This window comes from Grampus griseus (genome assembly GCF_964374135.1).
Source record: "Grampus griseus genome assembly, chromosome: 2".
Classification (NCBI taxonomy): domain Eukaryota; kingdom Metazoa; phylum Chordata; class Mammalia; order Artiodactyla; family Delphinidae; genus Grampus; species Grampus griseus.
In genome coordinates, this window is record NC_139018.1 from 83,798,365 (window position 1) to 83,816,905 (window position 18,541).

The 18,541-nt window shown below is 38.5% G+C and overlaps 1 protein-coding gene across 1 annotated transcript in view; it reads left to right on the plus strand.

Annotated features, from left to right (window-relative positions):
- Nucleotides 1–1,674: 1,674 nt before the first annotated feature.
- The window catches only part of BUB1B (BUB1 mitotic checkpoint serine/threonine kinase B), a gene marked incomplete at both ends in the record, with an annotated part of 57,263 nt that continues 40,396 nt past the window's right edge, over nt 1,675–18,541 (plus strand). The window contains 5 exons of the mRNA XM_082649506.1: nt 1,675–1,709; nt 4,246–4,392; nt 11,296–11,355; nt 11,716–11,860; nt 15,808–16,004. Coding sequence (XP_082505632.1) covers nt 1,675–1,709; nt 4,246–4,392; nt 11,296–11,355; nt 11,716–11,860; nt 15,808–16,004 — 584 coding nt within the window. The remainder of the gene's footprint in view (nt 1,710–4,245; nt 4,393–11,295; nt 11,356–11,715; nt 11,861–15,807; nt 16,005–18,541) is intronic.

The following is an 18,541-nucleotide window of genomic DNA, read 5'->3' on the forward strand; positions in this document are numbered from 1 at the left end:
GCTTTGCATATAAATGGGTGAAAATGAGAGTCCCCAACAGCTACCAGTTCCCACTGTACCTGAAATTCCACCATTAAGATTTATTCCATTATGAATTTTCTTCTCCTGGGACCTACTGTTAAAACACAAAGAGCTCCAAATCTGTTCTGAAAGATGTGTGAAAAGGTTTATGGTCAAATAAGTTTAGAGATGCCAACATATTTTAGCACTCCCTGTGGCAGGCAGAATAATGGCCCCCAAAGACGTGCATTCCTAATCCACGGAACCTGTGAATATGTCAACTTACATGACGAAAGAAACTTAGCAGGTGTGATTAAGGTTCAGGACCCTGAGACAGTTTATATGGATGGGCCCAATATAATTACATGAGTCCTTCAAAGCAGAGAGATTTTCCTGACTGTGGTCAGGGAAAGAGATGTGATGACAGTCACTGGGTCAGAGAGATGCTATGCTGTTGGCTTTGAAGATGGAGGATGGGGGCCACAAGCTAAGGAATACCCATGAATGTTTCTAAAAACTGGAAAAAAAGAAACAAATTCTCCTGAAGGGCTTCCAGAAACAAAGTCCTGCCAACACCTTGTTTAGTGTGAAACTCGAGTCTAATTTCTGACTTACCAAATTGCAAAGTAATAAATTTGTGATGTTTTAAGCTGCTAAGTTTATGGTAGTTTGTTAGAGCAGCATTAGAAGATGGAGTACACCCCCTCCCTCAGAGATTCATAGTGTGCTTTAGCTATTAAGGGTCTAGAGAGCCTTTCAGGACTCCAGTGTAGCTGGGCTTGTTCAGCTTCCCAGCTACATCTGAGGCTACCATAGTTTCTTCCTTAGGAAATCAGAACAGTGGAGGTTGGTCTGCTGAAGGGGAAAAGAGGTAAAACCTAGGGAGCTGTGGAATAGCTGCATTTTCTGTCTGGGACTGTGCAGCAGAGAAAGCAACGCAATATCACCGCATTATAGACGAGGAAAATCAAAGGTCAGAGAGATTATGTGGCTTGCCTAAGGTTGCACATTTGGTACGATTCTTACAGAACTAGAATCCGGCTTTTCTCAGTTCAAGCGTGGGGCAGGAAACAGCTGGGTCAGAGCCGCCCTAAGAGCTCAGAACATGTGTGAGACTTGGGGCAGAGGGGTGGTCATAGCCTGGCCAGCCACCCCAGAAAAAAGGCAGGCCAAGCGCAAGCACTCAAAGATATCTCACTATGCTCATGACATCAGAGAATCCTGGTGCTTAAAATGTCCCTCGCTAGGCTCAAAGATTAGCTCTAGAGCCTGGACGCAGAGAGCACCTAGAGAGAATTTACACCGCCTAACTCTGCAGCACCTGGACAGCCACAGTCCCCCGGAAACTACCACTCCCACTATGCACGGCGACAGCGTGGACTAAACCTGGGATAAACTACAACTCCCAGAATTCCTTGGGTGGGAGGCGCGAGCGCGGAGGAGCGGAGGGGCGTAGCACGTTGTCGGCGCGGGACCGTTAAATTTGAAACTTGGCGGCTGGACCTGAGGGCTTGAGGTGGCTGGTTCGCGAGGGAGTCAGGTGCGTCGTTTTTTCGGGAGCGCCCTCCGGTCGCTTCAGTACGTCGAAGGGCAGGTTGCAGAAGGACGCCCAGGTGGTCTGCGGCCCTGAAGAAAGGCCCTCGGCAGGACGAGGCCCTGAGCCGGGAATGCAGGATGGCGGCGATGCAGAAGGAAAGGGGTGCGCCGAGGTAGGTACCGGAGAAGGGCGGCCGGGAGCTGGGCCTGCGAGCTCCGAGGGTGCCTGGCAGGTGACAGAGGCTTCGCTCAGAGCAGCCCAGGAGAGCACCGGCACGGTCAGGAGAAGAGCAGGCTCGGCCGGATCCTCCTCCCTGCTGGAGTCGGACGCAAGCGGTGGAGGTGAAAGCGCAGAGCAGGGTTAGCACCGACCTCAGTGCGGTGAGGGCGCGTGAGAATCATGCTGCATCCAGCTTCAAAGCCAAGGAGGCTGTGGGACGCCAGGGGTCCAAAGAGCTTGGAATTTGTCGTGTGTTCTGTGTTGGTATCTCAGCCCAGACATTTGCTAGCTCTTTGACCTTGGACACGTCTTAATATGGAAAACGCTGCTGTTAACGCTACCACGCCGGGTTCTGGGAGAATTCAGAGTAGCTGTAAAGTAACTGCCTCCAAGTAAGTGCTCAGCACATGGTAGGTGCTAGCATTAAGCTAGTAGCACAGTTAGAAATCTAAAAAGCCCTTGTCTGCATGCTGGCTGCTCTTCCTTATTTATACATATATAAGCTCTTACTCCTATCCTCCTGAAGCTTAAGTTCTGGGGTGGGATGAGGGTAGGGGCAACAGACAATAAACAAGATAAATAAGCTAAAAGTTAGATGGTAGTCGGTACTAAAAAAATAAATAAATAAAACATTTGGGGGTGCAATTTTCGATAGTTTTGAACAGAGGGCCTCACTGAGAAGGTGTCATTTGGGTCAAGACTTGAAGGAAACTCAAGAGCTAGTCCTGCATAGATCTGGGGGCGGGGGCGGGGAAGTACAAAGGCTGGTGGGTGAGAGTTGCGGGAGGGAGGCGCACTGGGCCAGTATCTGGAGCAGAATGAACCAGAGTAAAAGGAAGCGAAGTAAAAAAGGTGAGGATGCAGGCATTGTAAGGACTTGGCTTTTACTCTGTAGTTGAAAGTTATTGGAAGGTTTTGAGCAGAGGAGAGACATGATCTGACATGTGTTTAAATGGGATCACTTTGGCTGCAGTATTGGAAAGACTAAAGGTAGAAAAGGGTGGAAGCAGGGAGACCGGTTTAGAGGTTATTGAAATATTCCAGGCAAGAGAAGATGGTGGCCTGAGCCAGGCTGGAGACAGTGGAGATGGTGAGAAGAGATTAATTTCTGGATATGTTTTGAAGGTAGAACCTACAGGACTCGCTGAGTGACTGGCGGGGTGGGTGATGGGTGAGTGGAGTGTCAAGGTTAGCATTAAGAATTTTGACTTGAGCAACTGGAAAAATGAAATTGCCGTTTATTTGAGATGAGGGAAGGACCAGGTCTTTGAGGAGGCAAGAGGAGGAGGAGGAGGGATGGAGGAAGCAATCCAGCTCAGTTTTGGATACTATTTAATAGAGATAATGGGCTTCCCTGGTGGTGCAGTGGTTGAGAGTCTGCCTGCCGATGCAGGGGACACGGGTTTGTGCCCCGGTCCGGGAAGATCCCACATGCTGTGGAGTGGCTGGGCCCGTGAGCCGTGGCCGCTGAGCCTGCACATCCGGAGCCTGTGCTCCGCAACGGGAGAAGCCACAGCAGTGAGAGGCCCGCATACCACAAAAAAAAAAAAAAAAAAAAAAAGAAATAGTTTAATTGCTATTTTAAAAGCAGGAGAAGAAATTTAGATGAACTTAGGAAATATTTATTCAGTGCTAACTAGTGTTAGATCCTATATTAGAGCATGAGAAAATAAAAATAAATGACATGGCCCTTACATTTACAGGATTCACACAAAATAGTTAAAAAGATATGAGTAGTTACAACCTAAATTATTATTAATCACTTACAGTTTACTTTCTTGAAGGAAGTTTTCAGCTCTCATCTAGACTGAGGTCTCACATAACTTTCACTTTGTTTTGAAGAATAGTGCCTATCTGTTTTAAACCCAGAAATAGTGTCTCTCAGCCAGAAGTAAGCTTCTCTTTGACCATTGCAGAGCTCTGAAGTTCAGAGTACATACCCTTTGTAGTGATTACCTCCAAAAACCTTTTGGGGATTCCCCCCATAGAATTGGTAGAATTGGGGTAGCCATTTGTGACCAGTAAACTGTATTTTTGTCTGCTTCTGCTCTTGGCTACCCGTATACATAAACTTCAGTTTTAAGTCATCAGTTGAAACATGGGGTGTTAGTCTGATAAACACGTTGCTAATTTTAAATTAAACTAGATGATGCATTCAGTTGTAGGCATCGAACTGCTTTTTGTCTACTTTGCCAAATTTATAATACTTTTTTCCCTTTTTTTTTCCTGCCATAAACTTTCTTCTTATAATATTGTTCACAATACCCTAGCCATGTTCTCTCTTCCATTAGGCAATAGTACAGCCGTAAACTTGGAAACCAGGTCACAGAAAGGCTCAGAAGCTTAGGAGTATAATAACACTACTAATGTGCCAACCCACTATATTCAACCCACAGATCATGATCACTTTTCTGAAAACATTTACAATAATCTAGTGTTATAATAACTCAGTGTTGGTATGAGATTTACTTTTGTTTCCCTCTTCGCAGTGAAGTCATGTCCTTGGAGGGAGATGAATGGGAGCTGAGTAAAGAAAATGTCCAACCTTTAAGGCAGGGGCGGATCATGTCCACACTTCAGGGAGCACTGGCACAGCAAGAATCTGCCTGTAACACTACTCTTCAGCAACAGAAACGGTATGTAGAATGGTTGGGGCTCAACCTGTCATCATTTATCCCCAGTTTGGTAGGTAATGTGGGTGTGGACCCGTGCAGTATGGCATGAGGAGTACTAAACTACTCTTCAAAAGCTGGTAGGATGAGACTCTGTTCCTCTCCTGCTTTCTCATCACACAACAGCTATCTAAAGATCTCCTCAAGTGCACTTAAGAACAAGAGCTATGGGATTTCATTTCATTGTGGAGCAGCCAAACTCTTGTATCAATAGAAATATTTCTCAAACAGGGGGAACTGATAAGTAAAGCAAGTATCATTTTACAGTATTTCACAAAAGTATTATGTCATTCTGGATCCCTAAACAGAATGAACTCTGAGAGTAATCAGTTAATGAAATTGCTTCTTTGGATTCTGAATACTGAGGGAGAGTGAATCTGCTATCTTTTATGTGTACTCAATTATTAACTTTCTAGGAAAGTATTTTCGAGAATGTGCCAGAAAGAAATAGTGGTCTCCAAAGAAAATGTAAACCTCAGAGAAACTGAATTTAACAAACTCAGGATAATGAAAAGCTGAAAAATACCACTACATTATTCAAATGGACCTATGGAACTTGCTCTCCTCTGACAAATGTTTTGATAAATATACTTTTTTCAAAAAAGTAAAGTATCAGTTTCTACCTTCAGTCTCGTGACAAAATTCTGATATTATAGGCAAATTATCATTTTTTATACATACTTTATTTATTTTATTAATTTTTTGGACGTGCCACATGGCATGCAGTATGTTAGTTCCCCGACCAGGGATCCACCCCACAACCCCTGCAGTATAAGCGCGGAGTCTTAACCACAGGATGGCCAGGGAAGTCCCCAAATTATCATAACTTTGATAGAATGTGATGAATATCCTTGTTCATCTCTTTGGATCTTTAAAAGCATTGAATTTTATGGCTTTGTTTCGCAGATGGTGTTCTATTCTTAAAGCTTCTTGGTTCTGTGACGTTGTGCTAGTTTTTCCACGTCACTAACTCTTCCTTTTTTCTTGTTGGCTTCCTACTGCATTTTATCTAAGTCTCTGTTCTTTGTCCTCCGTTCTCATTCCATATTCAAATTTTCCAGGATTGTTTAACTACTATTTACATCTCTTACTTGCCTTCTATCGATAAATGTCTTTTTATCTACCTATAACATATAATTAGATAAATGTTTCACTAATATATTAAATACTGAATCTTTTCTCTCATAAATGACCTATCTTTTTCTACTCCATTTTGATTAATGGTACCAAAACTCATCTGAATGATCTTACCTCACTGCCCTCTCACTCTAATTTTATTTAGTCAATTACTAAGGATTTGTGGTTTTAAATTTTTATTTATTTATTTATTTTTTGCGGTACGTGGGCCTCTCACTGTTGTGGCCTCTCCCGTTGTGGAGCACAGGCTCCGGACGCACAGGCTCAGCGGCTATGGCTCACGCGCGCAGCTGCTCCGCGGCATGTGAGATCTTCCTGGACCAGGGCACGAACCCGTGTCCCCTGCATCGGCAGGCGGACTCCCAACCACTGCGCCACCAGGGAAGCCCATGTGATTTTTATTTTTAAAGTATAATTTACATGCAGTGAAATGCTCAGATTTTTAGTTAGTTTTAAGACATTTCAAGACACAGAACATTTTTATTACCTCAGAAAGTTCTCTCATGCCCCTTCCCAATCAATCTTCCTCTCCCTCATGAAGCAACCAGTGATTAGATTTCTATCACCATAGGTTATTTTGTTTATTCTAGAATTTTATATAAATGGAATCCTACAGTTCTTTCAGTATGTTTTTTAGCCTTTTTCATGTTGCATGTATCAGTAGATTTTTCCTTTTTATTACTGAGTAGTATTCCATTTGTTTATCCATTCAGTTGATGGACAAGTAGATTCTTTCCAATTATGTGCTTTATGAATAAAGCTGCTATGGGCATTCTTGCATAAGGCTTTCTGTGGACATAGATTTTCATTTCTCTCAGAATAGAATTGCTAGGTCATAGAATAAATGTATGTTTAATTTTTTAAGACACTGCTGGTTTTCCAAGAAGGTTGTAACATTTTACACTCCTATCAGCCATGTATGAGAATTTATTTGCTCCAAATCCACTCCCATATTTGATGGGGTGATTTATTTTCATTTTAACCATTCTGGTGGGTGTATAATAGTATCTCATTATGGTTTTGCTTCCTATCTCCCAGGTGACTAATGATGGTGAGCACTTTTTCACTTGCTTGTTGGCCTTTTATATATCTTCTTTTGTGGTGCATTTGTTTAGATATTTGGCCTAGTTTTAAAATTGGATTGCAGGAGTTCTTTATATAGTCTGTATACAAATCCCTTATCTAATATATGTGTTACAAATATTTTCTCCCAGTCCATGGCTATCTTATTTTCTTGGTGGTATTTTTTGACAAGCAAAAGTTTTTTGTTTTTGTTTTATTTTTGAATTTTATTTATACAGCAGGTTCTTATTAGTTATCCATTTCATACATATTAGTGTATATATGTCCATCCCAATCTCATCCCACCATCCCCACCACCACTTTCCCCTTTGGTGTCCATACGTTTGTTCTCTACACCTGTGTCTCTATTTCTGCCTTGCAAACCGATTCATCTGTACCATTTTACTAGGTTCCACATATATGTGTTAATATACGATATTTGTTTTTCTCTTTCTGACTTACTTCACTCTGTATGACAGTGTCTAGATCCATCCACGCCTCTACAAATGACCCAATTTTGTTCCTTTTTCTGGCTGAGTAATATTCCATTGTATATATGTACCACATCTTCTTTATCCATTCGTCTGTTGATGGGCATTTAGGTTGCTATCATGACCTGACTATTGTAAATAGTGCTGCAATGAACATTGTGGTGCATGTGTCTTTTTGAATTATGGTTTTCTCTGGGTATATGCCCAGTAGTGGGATTGCTGGGTCATATGGTAGTTCTATTTTTAGTTTTTTAAGGAACCTTCATACTGTTCTCCATAGTGGCTGGATCAATTTACATTCCTACCAACAGTGCAGGAGGGTTCCCTTTTCTCCACACCCTCTCTAGCATTTACTGTTTGTAGATTTTCTGATGATGCCCATTCTGACTGGTGTGAGGTGATACCTCATTGTAGTTTTGATCTGCATTTCTCTAATAATTAGTGATGTTGAGCAGCTTTTCATGTGCTTCTTGGCCATCTGTATATCTTCTTTGGAGAAATGTCTATTTAGGTCTTCTGCCCAGTTTTGGATTGGGTTGTTTGTTTTTTTAATATTGAGCGGCATGAGCTGTTTATATATTTTGGGGATTAATCCTTTGTCCGTTGATTCGTTTGCAAATATTTTTTCCCATTCTGAGGGTTGTCTTTTCATCTTGTTTGTAGTTTCCTTTGCTTTGCAAAAGCTTTTAAGTTTCATTAGGTCCCATTTGTTTATTTTTGTTTTTATTTCCATTACTCTAGGAGGTGGATCAAAAAAGATCTTGCTGTGATTTATGTCAAAAGAGTGTTCTTCCTATGTTTTCCTCTAAGAGTTTTATAGTGTCCAGTCTTACATTTAGGTCTCTAATCCATTTTGAGTTTATTTTTGTGTATGGTGTTAGGGAGTATTGTAATTTCATTCTTTTACCTGTAGCTGTCCACTTTTCCCAGCACCACTTATTGAAGAGACTGTCTTTTCCCCATTGTATATTCTTTTCCCCATTGTGCTTCCTTTGTCATAGATTAGTTGAACATAGGTGCGTGGGTTTATCTCTGGGCTTTCTATCCTGTTCCATTGATCTATATTTCTGTTTTTGTGTCAGTAACATATGACAAGCAGAAGTTTTTAATTTTTTTTTTTTTTGGGCTGCATTTGGTCTTTGTTGCTGCACGCAGACTTTCTCTAGTTGCGGAGAGCGGGGACTACTCTTCGTTGAGATGCGTGGGCTTCTCATTGCAGTGGCCTCTCTTGTTGCGGAGCACGGGCTCTAGGCGCGCGGGCTCAGTAGTTGTGGCTCGCGAGCTCTAGAGCACAGGCTCAGTAGTTGTGGCGCAGGGGCTTTGTTGCTCCGCAGCAAGTGGAATCTTCCCAGAGCAGAGCTCGTACTCGTGTCCCCTGCATTGGCAGGTGGATTCTTAACCACTGTGCCACCAGGGAAGTCCAGAAGTTTTTAATTTTGATGAAGTTTAATTAATTAGTTCTTTCTTTTAGTGCGTTTTGTATCTTCTCTAGGAAATCTTTTCCTGCCCCAAAGGTGCAAAGATATTCTCCTGTGATTTCTTCTAACTTTATTGTTTTAGCTTTTATGTTTAAATTTATCCTTGAGTATGGTGTGAGGTTGGAATAAAAGGTCTTCTGCATCCACCCCCACCCACACCCCCACGTGAATATCTAGTTGTTCTGCCTCCATTTGTTGAAGAGATTATTTTTTTCTTTCCCCAATGAATTGCTTTGGGGCTCTTGTCAAAAATCATTTGACTGTATATGTGTGGATCATTTCTGAGCTCTCTATTCTGTTCCGTTGATCTAATTGTCTTTCTTTTCACCAATTATATATTGTCTTGATTAGCTTTATATAGTAAAGACTAGAATCAGGTAGCGTGAGTTCTCCAACTCTTGTTGTTCTTTTTCAAAATTGTTTTGGCTATTCTTGGTCCTTTGCCTTCCCAAATTTTAAAATCATCTTGTCAGTTTTTAGAAAAGAGACTGCTGGGATTTGGATTAGACTGCATTGAATCCATAGATAAATTTGGAAGATTGCTGATTTTTTTTTTTTTTTTTTTTGGTGGTACGCGGGCCTCTCACTGCTGTGGCGTCTCCTGCTGTGGAGCACAGGCTCCGGACCCGCAGGCTCAGCGGCCATGGCTCACGGGCCCAGCCGCTCCGCGGCATGTGGGATCTTCCCGGACTGGTGCACGAACCCGCGTCCCCTGCATTGGCAGGCGGACTCTCAACCTCTGCGCCACCAGGGAAGCCCAAGATTGCTGATTTTTATCAGTAGTGTACATAATTGTGTCACCTTAGCTACATAATTGTGTACACTTTTCTAATTTTTCCTTTTCTTATAGTGTTGTTACCACCCAGGGTTCTTGGACTCTTTAATCAATAGAAATTGATAAGGGGCCAGACCAGAAATTCAGGCAAGGCTTTATTGGGACTCGTGCTGCAGGGAGCAAATAACAGGTTCCCCTGAGCTGGGGCGAGCTGGTTTCTTAAATGGGGTGAGGATAGGAGTGGGTCCAAGGGTTGGGCCAGAGGGGTGACTTGGGTGATCTGCCCACCCCCTTGGTGGTGCTGTGTGCAGGGATCATTAGCAGTACTCTGCTTTTGTTCCTGAAACCTCAGAAGTGGTGGGTTTTGGGTCTTTTTGGATCTTATTGTTCATAATTTGCCCCAACTGCAAATGTACACAGTTATTTTTAGTCCCTTATAGTTTCTTTGTATTCTGTTGCACAAGGAGACTTTTGTCCAGGTGCCAGCACTGCGGCAAAGGGTCCCAGGTCCCAGCCTGTCTCAGTGTTACCTGATTAGTCTTTTTGAAATCTTTACTTACCATATTCAAGATACTCTCCAATTGAAGAACCACTAGTGGCTTGAACAGGTAGAATCCAAACTCTTTAAATTTACATTTAAAGCATTCCCTTCTTACCTCTCCAGATACCTCCATTTATTCCCAATACTGACTTTATGTTATAGCTTAATTCCCTCTGGGTTAACTGTCCCCTTTTGACAATTTTATTCAATACTGATTTCCCTCTCTCTTGGAAAATTCCCTTTTTCTTTCAAATCTTGTGGTTCCTTCAGAGTCCCACCTTCTAAGATTGCTTCTATGATACCTCCTTTTGACTTCATAAAGCCTTTACTATCCATTCTTGGCAATTGTAATATACTGCTCTGTATTATTAATTTTTCATTTATGTATTGTCTTTCTTATTAGGGCATAAATTCCTTTGTGTCAGGGACTATTCTTTATGTCAAACATAACCCGTTATACAGTTTTTTTTTTTCTTTTTTTTTTTTTTTTTGCCCCGGACGCGCAGGCTCAGCGGCCATCGCTTGCGGGCCCAACCGCTCCGCAGCATGTGGGATCCTCCCGGACCGGGGCACGAACCCGAGTCCCCTGCATCGGCAGGCAGACCCTCAACCACTGTGCCACCAGGGAAGCCCCTTATACAGTTTTTATTGATTAAGCATTTATCTAAATTGTGGTTTATTACCCAATACTTCCCCTCTATTCTAACTGGTCAGTCTTAACTTAGTCTTAGCCCTCTGCTTTCCCAGCTCTTTACAAAGTCATATTTCACACTTTCTCTGAAGCATTCCTCCAATTTATATGTGGTTTAATTCTTCTCTGACTAATGTTACCCATGGAATTTTTCTTTAAGATTCTTATTTCTATATATATCTGTATGTGTGTGTGTTTAGTTTTTTTTCAGTGCTATCAGATACATATAAAATAATAGCTGTCATTTATTGAGTACTTACTATGTCTAAACACTACACTTAAGACTAGTCAACCTAATAAGATAGATAGTATTATTATCCCCATTTTATAGATGAGGAAACTGAAAACAGTTTAAATAGCTTTTCTAATGTTACTCAGCTAGTGATTACTGGAGCTGCATTGGAACCTAGGGAGTCTTGTTCCAGAGATTTAAACTGCTGTGTAATACTTCTTTTCTATATGTTGTCTTGGAATTTCTCTAATTTCTGTATATTTTATTTCTTCTGTTATATTATCAGGCAGAATCCTGATTGTTTCTATTCTTTTTCTTTCTGTTTAATAAGCCCTCAAACTCCAGTGCAGTTATATAGGTTGATATTAAACACTTAATAATGAATAAAAATGAAGGTGATACTTGTTCATTTGGCTTTTATCACTATTGCTTATGCTCACATTTTCTGTTTAAATTTCAGGGAATTTGAATCTGAAATTCGATTTTATGCTGGAAATGACCCTCTGGATGTTTGGGATAGGTGAGTCTTTTTATTTAACAAGGACCATAGAAACTTAACAGGTGAGTCCTTATGGCCATGCATCTCAAACTGGATGTTTTGCAGACACAGATAAGCAAAATAATCATAGTGTATCTTCCTGAGGTGTGACTGTGAGCTATACCTGTCTATCACCATCCCCATTATTTCCCACAGGTATATGTTAGCAATATTTGGAAAAGTTTGAGGTATACAGGCTTAGGGCATGTCATTGAGGACCTCTAAATATACTGGTAAATATATCAGTATATTAGATATTTCTGCTTTAAAAAGTCCAGAATGGGTCTTGGAGCAAGATAATGTTAAACTTGAAAAATATTCTTTTCCTCTCTTCTCATTCAGGTATATTAACTGGACAGAGCAGAACTATCCTCAGGGCGGGAAGGAGAGTAATATGTCAACATTATTAGAAAGAGCTGTAGAAGCACTACAAGGAGAAAAACGATATTATAATGATCCTCGATTTCTTAGTCTCTGGCTTAAGCTGGTAAGTCTTTCTCAAGTGCCATCTGAGTTTAAAATATTAAACCAAGAGATTTTCTCTAGAGGTATCTTGTACACCAAAAAACTGAGCTGTTCAGTAGATACTAAACATTTAATAAATATTCAATATTTGTTAAATTGTTTCTACTTTAGAAGTGGATTTTACTATAAGGTTTTTTTATCCCTTTAAAAGTGATCATAAGGCCTGTCTTATTTCTCTGTAGGAGTGGGTTATTTATTGATTTTAAACATCATTGGGCCATGCAACTGTACTGGGGGAGGATGTGTAGGAGCCAACACATGGCAGTAGTACAATTGTTTGGGGAAAAGCTTTTGTAGGTGATTCTGGTATCCCTTTCTCCCAGCTTTTGAATCTTCACCATAAAAAAAAAGTGATGTTTATTTTTCATGTCTTTGGGTTTCTTTCACCTAGTATGTTGCTACAATTAAAAATATTGACCTGACCACTTTGTACTATCTTACTTGACATGTAGTTCTTTTAAGAACACTCTTGAGGATTTTTTTATGAAAATGTCTTTGTAAAAATTATGGCCAGGGTTTCTTAGACATTAATTTCATTGCTTTTATCCTAAAAGAGATTAGAAAAAAAGCAAGTGATAAATATTTAGAATAGAATTTTAGATGATAGAATTAGATATTGGATATCTAATAATTTTTACTAAAAATTTTAAGTAAAATATATTTAAAAATTAAAAATACATTTTTAAAAATTTATTAAAAATAAGTAATTAGATAATTCTAAATAACAGAATATTTACAACCATTGTAATATGATAAAATACTAACACTGGAAATTAATAAGATTTCTGGCTAAAATATATCTCTTGGGGAGGACTTAACTTAAACTTCAAATAGTTACTAATACAGGAAGTTAGGTGAATCCTGAAGATATCATTATCTTGATTTCTGCAGGACATTTGACATATCTTGGCATCCTTATACAAGTTGGTGAAATTACCTTAGGGATAGTAGTTGGAATTTATAACAAAGGATGGCACACAAAGAATTCTAAACAGATTTGTTAGTATGGAGACTGTGGTTTCTGGTGGTATACTAATGGATTTTGTTCTTCATTCTATTCTATATAATATTCTTATGTGTGATTTATTAGAAGGTTGAACTAAATAAACCTCTAAAGTGACTTTTAATCCCAGGTTTCTGTGACTATATTTAGTTGGAGCTATTAAAAGTAACAATTGGAATAATTTCTCTGTTCACTTGTGTTAACCTGGTGCTTGGACTGAAAAGCAGTGATTATCGTAGAGTAAAAGACATAGTCTAAACCAGTACTCCTGAAAGAATGGTCTGTAGACTGTTCAAGATAAGTACAAAAATTGAGAGTAAGCATTTAGAAATTTTGTTAACAGTTTAGCATTGGCACAACATCTAAGCACATCCTCATTTTTCTGGTAACTTCTCTTTTTATTGTATTTTTAAAAAATATCAGTCAGTACCTTGATTTCAATGTGGTGAAACCTTGAACGGGGAACCCAACTGATCCTGACTCAAAAAACTGTAAGACAGTAAACTTGAATTGTTTTATGCTACTAAATTTGTGGTAATTTATGATACACCAATAGATGAATGCAATGGAAAAAAAAATCAGCAATGGAATGGAAACTTTTAAACACACACACACACACACACACACACACCTGTCTCCTTCACCACAGGTAATCTGAGAAGGACTGGTCTAGATAACTGTCAAATTCAAATTATCAGCTCTAGAGTGATCAGCAGTAATTTAAACTTTGCACCTGGAAAATAAGGTCCATATGAAACTATTTTGCTGTCTTTCTTAGTCAAGAGGAGTAAAGGTGGGTTTCTCACACTACTCTTTTGATTTGCAGAAAGATTTCTGCAGTCAGAGGTTTTTTTTGTTTTTTTTTAAATTTATTTTATTTTATTTATTTTTATTTTTGGCTGTGTTGGGTCTTCGTTGCTGCACGCCGGCTTTCTCTACTTGCGGCCAGCGAGGGCTACTCTTCGTTGCAGCGCTCTGGCTTCTCATTGTGATGGCTTCTCTTGCTGTGGAGCACGGGCTCTAGGTGCGTGGGCTTCAGTAGTTGTGGCACGCAGGCTCAGTAGTTGTGGCACACGGGCTTAGTTGCTCTGCGGCATGTGGGATCTTCCCGGACCAGGACTCGAACCCGTGTCTCCTTCATTGGCCACCAGGAAAGCCCCAGTTATTTTTATAAAGGATAACTACAATCTAGCTAAGGAAATATTTGTTCTTAGAAAATATCCAGTATTTTTAGTTAAAAGTGTAAAATTGTTTTAATTTGGCTTTTTAAGGTTACCAAAAAGGTATGTTTAACTTTTGAATCTATTAATCTCACCATCTTATCCTTTTATTGATATTTATGTTATTTCTTAAGTGATCTCATTCAGCAGTCTGGAATAACCTGATATGTATTGGCTATCCCATGCTGTACCACAGCTATTCAGAAAGCCGTTAACGAAGTGCAGTCGATTTTAAGCTTTATTTATGTAGTAATAGATATCGAGGACTGGATCTTATACTGATAACGCATTGAGAATTATAACTTTGCTTGAAACACCATCACATATGGGAAAACATCTCTAATTCGGATAAGCAGAAAAACTGCATTTACTAAATTACTGCAAAATTAAAGTATAAAATACTAATTGTTTTTGTCAAAGATATAAATGGAGCATTTCATTTTTTCAGGCTTTTTCTACCAGACCCTGGGTAGGGACCTGAATATAGTAGATAGCAATGTTTTCTGCCTTCGTGGAGTTTACTTTTTTGAGGAAGACAGATGGTAAATGAACAGGAGAAAATGTTATCCTCCGCAGTAGTAAAAGAACTCCTAACTAGAACACTAAAATGCTACTTTCTATATGAAAGGAGAAACTTTTAAAAATAAGTATTATCTGTGAAATTACATTTGGGAATAACTGCTAACATTTTAAATTTGTAAAACCGTCTTAGAAAGCAATTTACTTTTTAACATAGTTCTACTTATAGGAATTTAAGGGAATAATGTAAATTGTGAAAGGCAGTATGCTTAAGGATATTTATTATACAATTATTTATATTAGGCAAAATTAGAAGTGGTTTATCAAAAAAATAGGAGAATAATTAAATGATGGGAGATCTACTACATGGAACATTTTTCACCCATTTAAAAATAATAATGAAGAGTAAATAGCCGCATGGAAAAATGAATGATGCACTATCAAATGGAATAAAAACATTTAATTATGATTAAAACTGTAAAATGACAAAAATCCTTTTATCCTGGGTAAAGTGATACATGTTCCTTTTTTTCCCTAAGGGAAAAACAAAGACTGAAGAAAATACATAAAACTGTTAGTGGTGTGGGATTTTTAGTGATGCCTCTCTCCTCCCCTTCTTGCTACTAGAATTATCTACATTGTAACTGGTCTTATAAGGTCCCTTCTAAAATACAGATTTGACCATGTCATTTCTTTGCTTATAGGTCTCCTACCCCAACACATATAACATTGACTATCAAGTATATTTAAAATTGATTAGCTTGACTTTCAAGACTGTTCAGACCTTTTTTTCCCAAACTCCTGTCTTGCCTACACCCCTACAAATTTCTAGTCTTCAGTGTCTTTGCTTATGCTATTTTCTCTGCCTAGAATGCCCTTCGTTTTCCATTGTCTACCTTATGTAAGTCTATTCTTCCTTAAGTGCCACACTCAAATGTCATACCTTCTTAAAGTCTTTCCTCCCTATCTCTTTTTCTTACAAATTAATCTCTTTTGTCTATGTTTTAGGTCCTCCCAATATATTCCTTATAACATTGTATTATAATAGATATATTTTTTTCAGTGCAGAAACTACATATAGTATCTCCAGTGATTGTTTGGCACATAATAGACACTCAGTAAGTGAAGAGAAATTGGTTAACTGCTAATGCTTTTCATTTGTTACAGGGGCATTTATGCAATGAACCTTTGGATATGTACAGTTATTTACATAACCAAGGAATTGGCATTTCACTTGCTCAATTCTATATCTCATGGGCTGAAGAATATGAAGCTAGAGAAAACTTTAAGAGAGCAGATGTGATATTTCAGGAAGGGATTCAACAGAAGGCTGAACCACTGGAAAGACTGCAGTCCCAGCACCGGTAAACTGCTTCTCTGGAGCTTGTCTTAACTGGTTAAAACTAATAACAGTCGTTTTGCATCTGAATAAAGTGCTCTCTATGGATTGGCAAGTTAACTTCATTACTATTCAGTTTTTTAAAAGACATATTTAAATATTTTCCATTTAACATTCTGTAAAATGTACTCTGGTGTACAGTTCTATACATTTTCACAAGTGAGTAGAGACATGTAACCATTACCATAATCAAGATATAGAATAATTTCATCACTCCATAGAATTCCCTCACGTTATCCCTTTGTTGTCAACACCTACTCACAATCCCAATCTCTAGCAACCACTGATGTGTTCTCCAGCCCCATAGTTTTGCCTTTTCCATAATGTCATATAAATGGAATCATACAGTATATAGTCTTGATTCTGGCTGCTTTCATTTAGCACAATGCATTTGAGTTGTAAGAGTTCTTTATATATGCTGAATACAAGCCTTTTGTCAGATGAGTGATTTGTAAGTCTTTTCTCCTAGCTTAAGTCTGGGAGTGTTTTTTATAGACCAAAGTTTTTAATTTTGAAGAAGTTTAACTTACAATTATTTCTTGTATGGATCGTGCTTTTGGTATATCTAAGAATTCCATCTAGCTGAAGGTCACAGAGGTCACGCCTATGTTTTTATCCTAAAGTTTTATAGTTTACTTTTTACATTTAAATCTGTGATCCATTTTGAGTTAATTTTTGTAGAAGGTATCAAGGCTGTTTTTTTTTTATTTTGCATATGAGCCTCCATTTATTCCTGTGCCACTTGTTGAAAAGACTTTCTCCATTGAATTACTTGCATCTTTGTCAAAAAGCAAGTGATCATATTTGTATAGGTTTATCTCTGTTACTCTGTTTTGTTCTGTTGATCTCTGTGTCTATCATTGGTATATATCACACTATCTAGATTGCTGAAGTTTTATAGTAAGTCTGGAAATCAGGTAATATGAGTCTTCTAACTGTTCTTTTTAAGTCTTCTAGTTCCTTTGACTCTGTGTATAAATTCTAGAATCAGCTTCCTGGGATTTTGATGAATATTGTGCATGAACAAGGTATATTTCTCCATTTATTTAGATCTTTGATTTCTCTTAGTGGGCTTTGGTAGTTTTTGTCTTTCAAGGAATTGGTCCATTTCATCCAAGTGATGAGTTTATGGACATAGAATTGTTCATAGTATTCCTTTATTATCCTTTTAATGTCTGTAGGTTATGTAGTAACCCTTCTTTTGTTTTTCATATTGATAGTCCTGATATTGGTCTTCTCTTTTTCCTGTCAGTCTGGGTAGAAGTTTATTGATTTCTCTTGATCTTTTTAGGGAATCAGCTTTTGGTTCCATTGATTTTTCTCTTAATTGATATTCTGCTCTTAATTTTATTAAATTCTGCTCTTTATTATTTCCTTCTCTGTGCTTGCTTTGGGTTTAACTTGCCCTTCTTTTTCTAATTTAAGGTGACACTTAGAGCACTGATTTCTAGAATTTTCTTTTCTAATATAAAAAATGTCTGTCTAAGCACTGCTTTAGCCGTATCCCACAAATTTTGATATAATATTATATTTTCATTTTCATTCAGTTCAAAATATTTTTTAATTTTCTTTATGTCTTCCTTTTGATCCATGGGTTATATAGAAGTGTATTGTTTAATTAGGACATGTTCGGAGATTTTTCAGATATCTCCCTGTTAACTGATTTCTAGTTTAATTCCATTATGATCAGAGAACATAATTTGTATGATTTCAATTCTTTTGAATTTATTAAGGTTCATTTTATGGCCCAGAATATGGTCTATCATGGTGAATGTTTTGTGTATACCTGAAAAATATGTCTTTTCTGCTGTTTTGGAGTAAAATGTTCTGTAAATGTCATTTAGGTTAAGTTGATTGGTAATCTGTTCTAGTCTTCTGTATCCTTGCTGATTTTCTGTCTACTTGCTCTATCAGTTACTGAGAGAGGAATTTCGAAGTTTCTTTTATTGTGTTTTGTTTGTTTGGTTGTTTGTTCGTTTTTCTTGCCGCGTGGCTTGTGAGATCTTAGTTCTCCGACCAGGGATTGAACCTGGGCCCTCACCAATGAGAGTGCAGAATCCTAACCACTGGACTACCAGGGAATTCCCTCTTTTATTGTGAATTTATGTTTCTTCTTTGAGCTCATATCAGTCTTGCTACATATATTTTGAAGTTCTGTTGTTAGGTTTATACACATTTAGAATTGATCCCTTTATCATTATATAATGTTCATCTTTATCCCTGATCATACTCGTTCTGAAGTCAGCTTAATCTGATATTGATATAGGCAGTCCAACTTTCTTTAGTTTGCACGGTACATGTTTTTCCTTTCTTTACTTTTTTTTTTTTTTAACAGTTTTAGAGTTGTGCAGCCATTGCCACAATCTAATTTTACAACATTTTTAACACCCCAAAATGAATTCCATACTTATTAGCAGTCACTCCCCATTCCCACTCACCCCAGTTCCAGGCAACCACTAATCTGCTTTCTCTCTCTGCATTTGCCTCTTCTGGACATTGCAT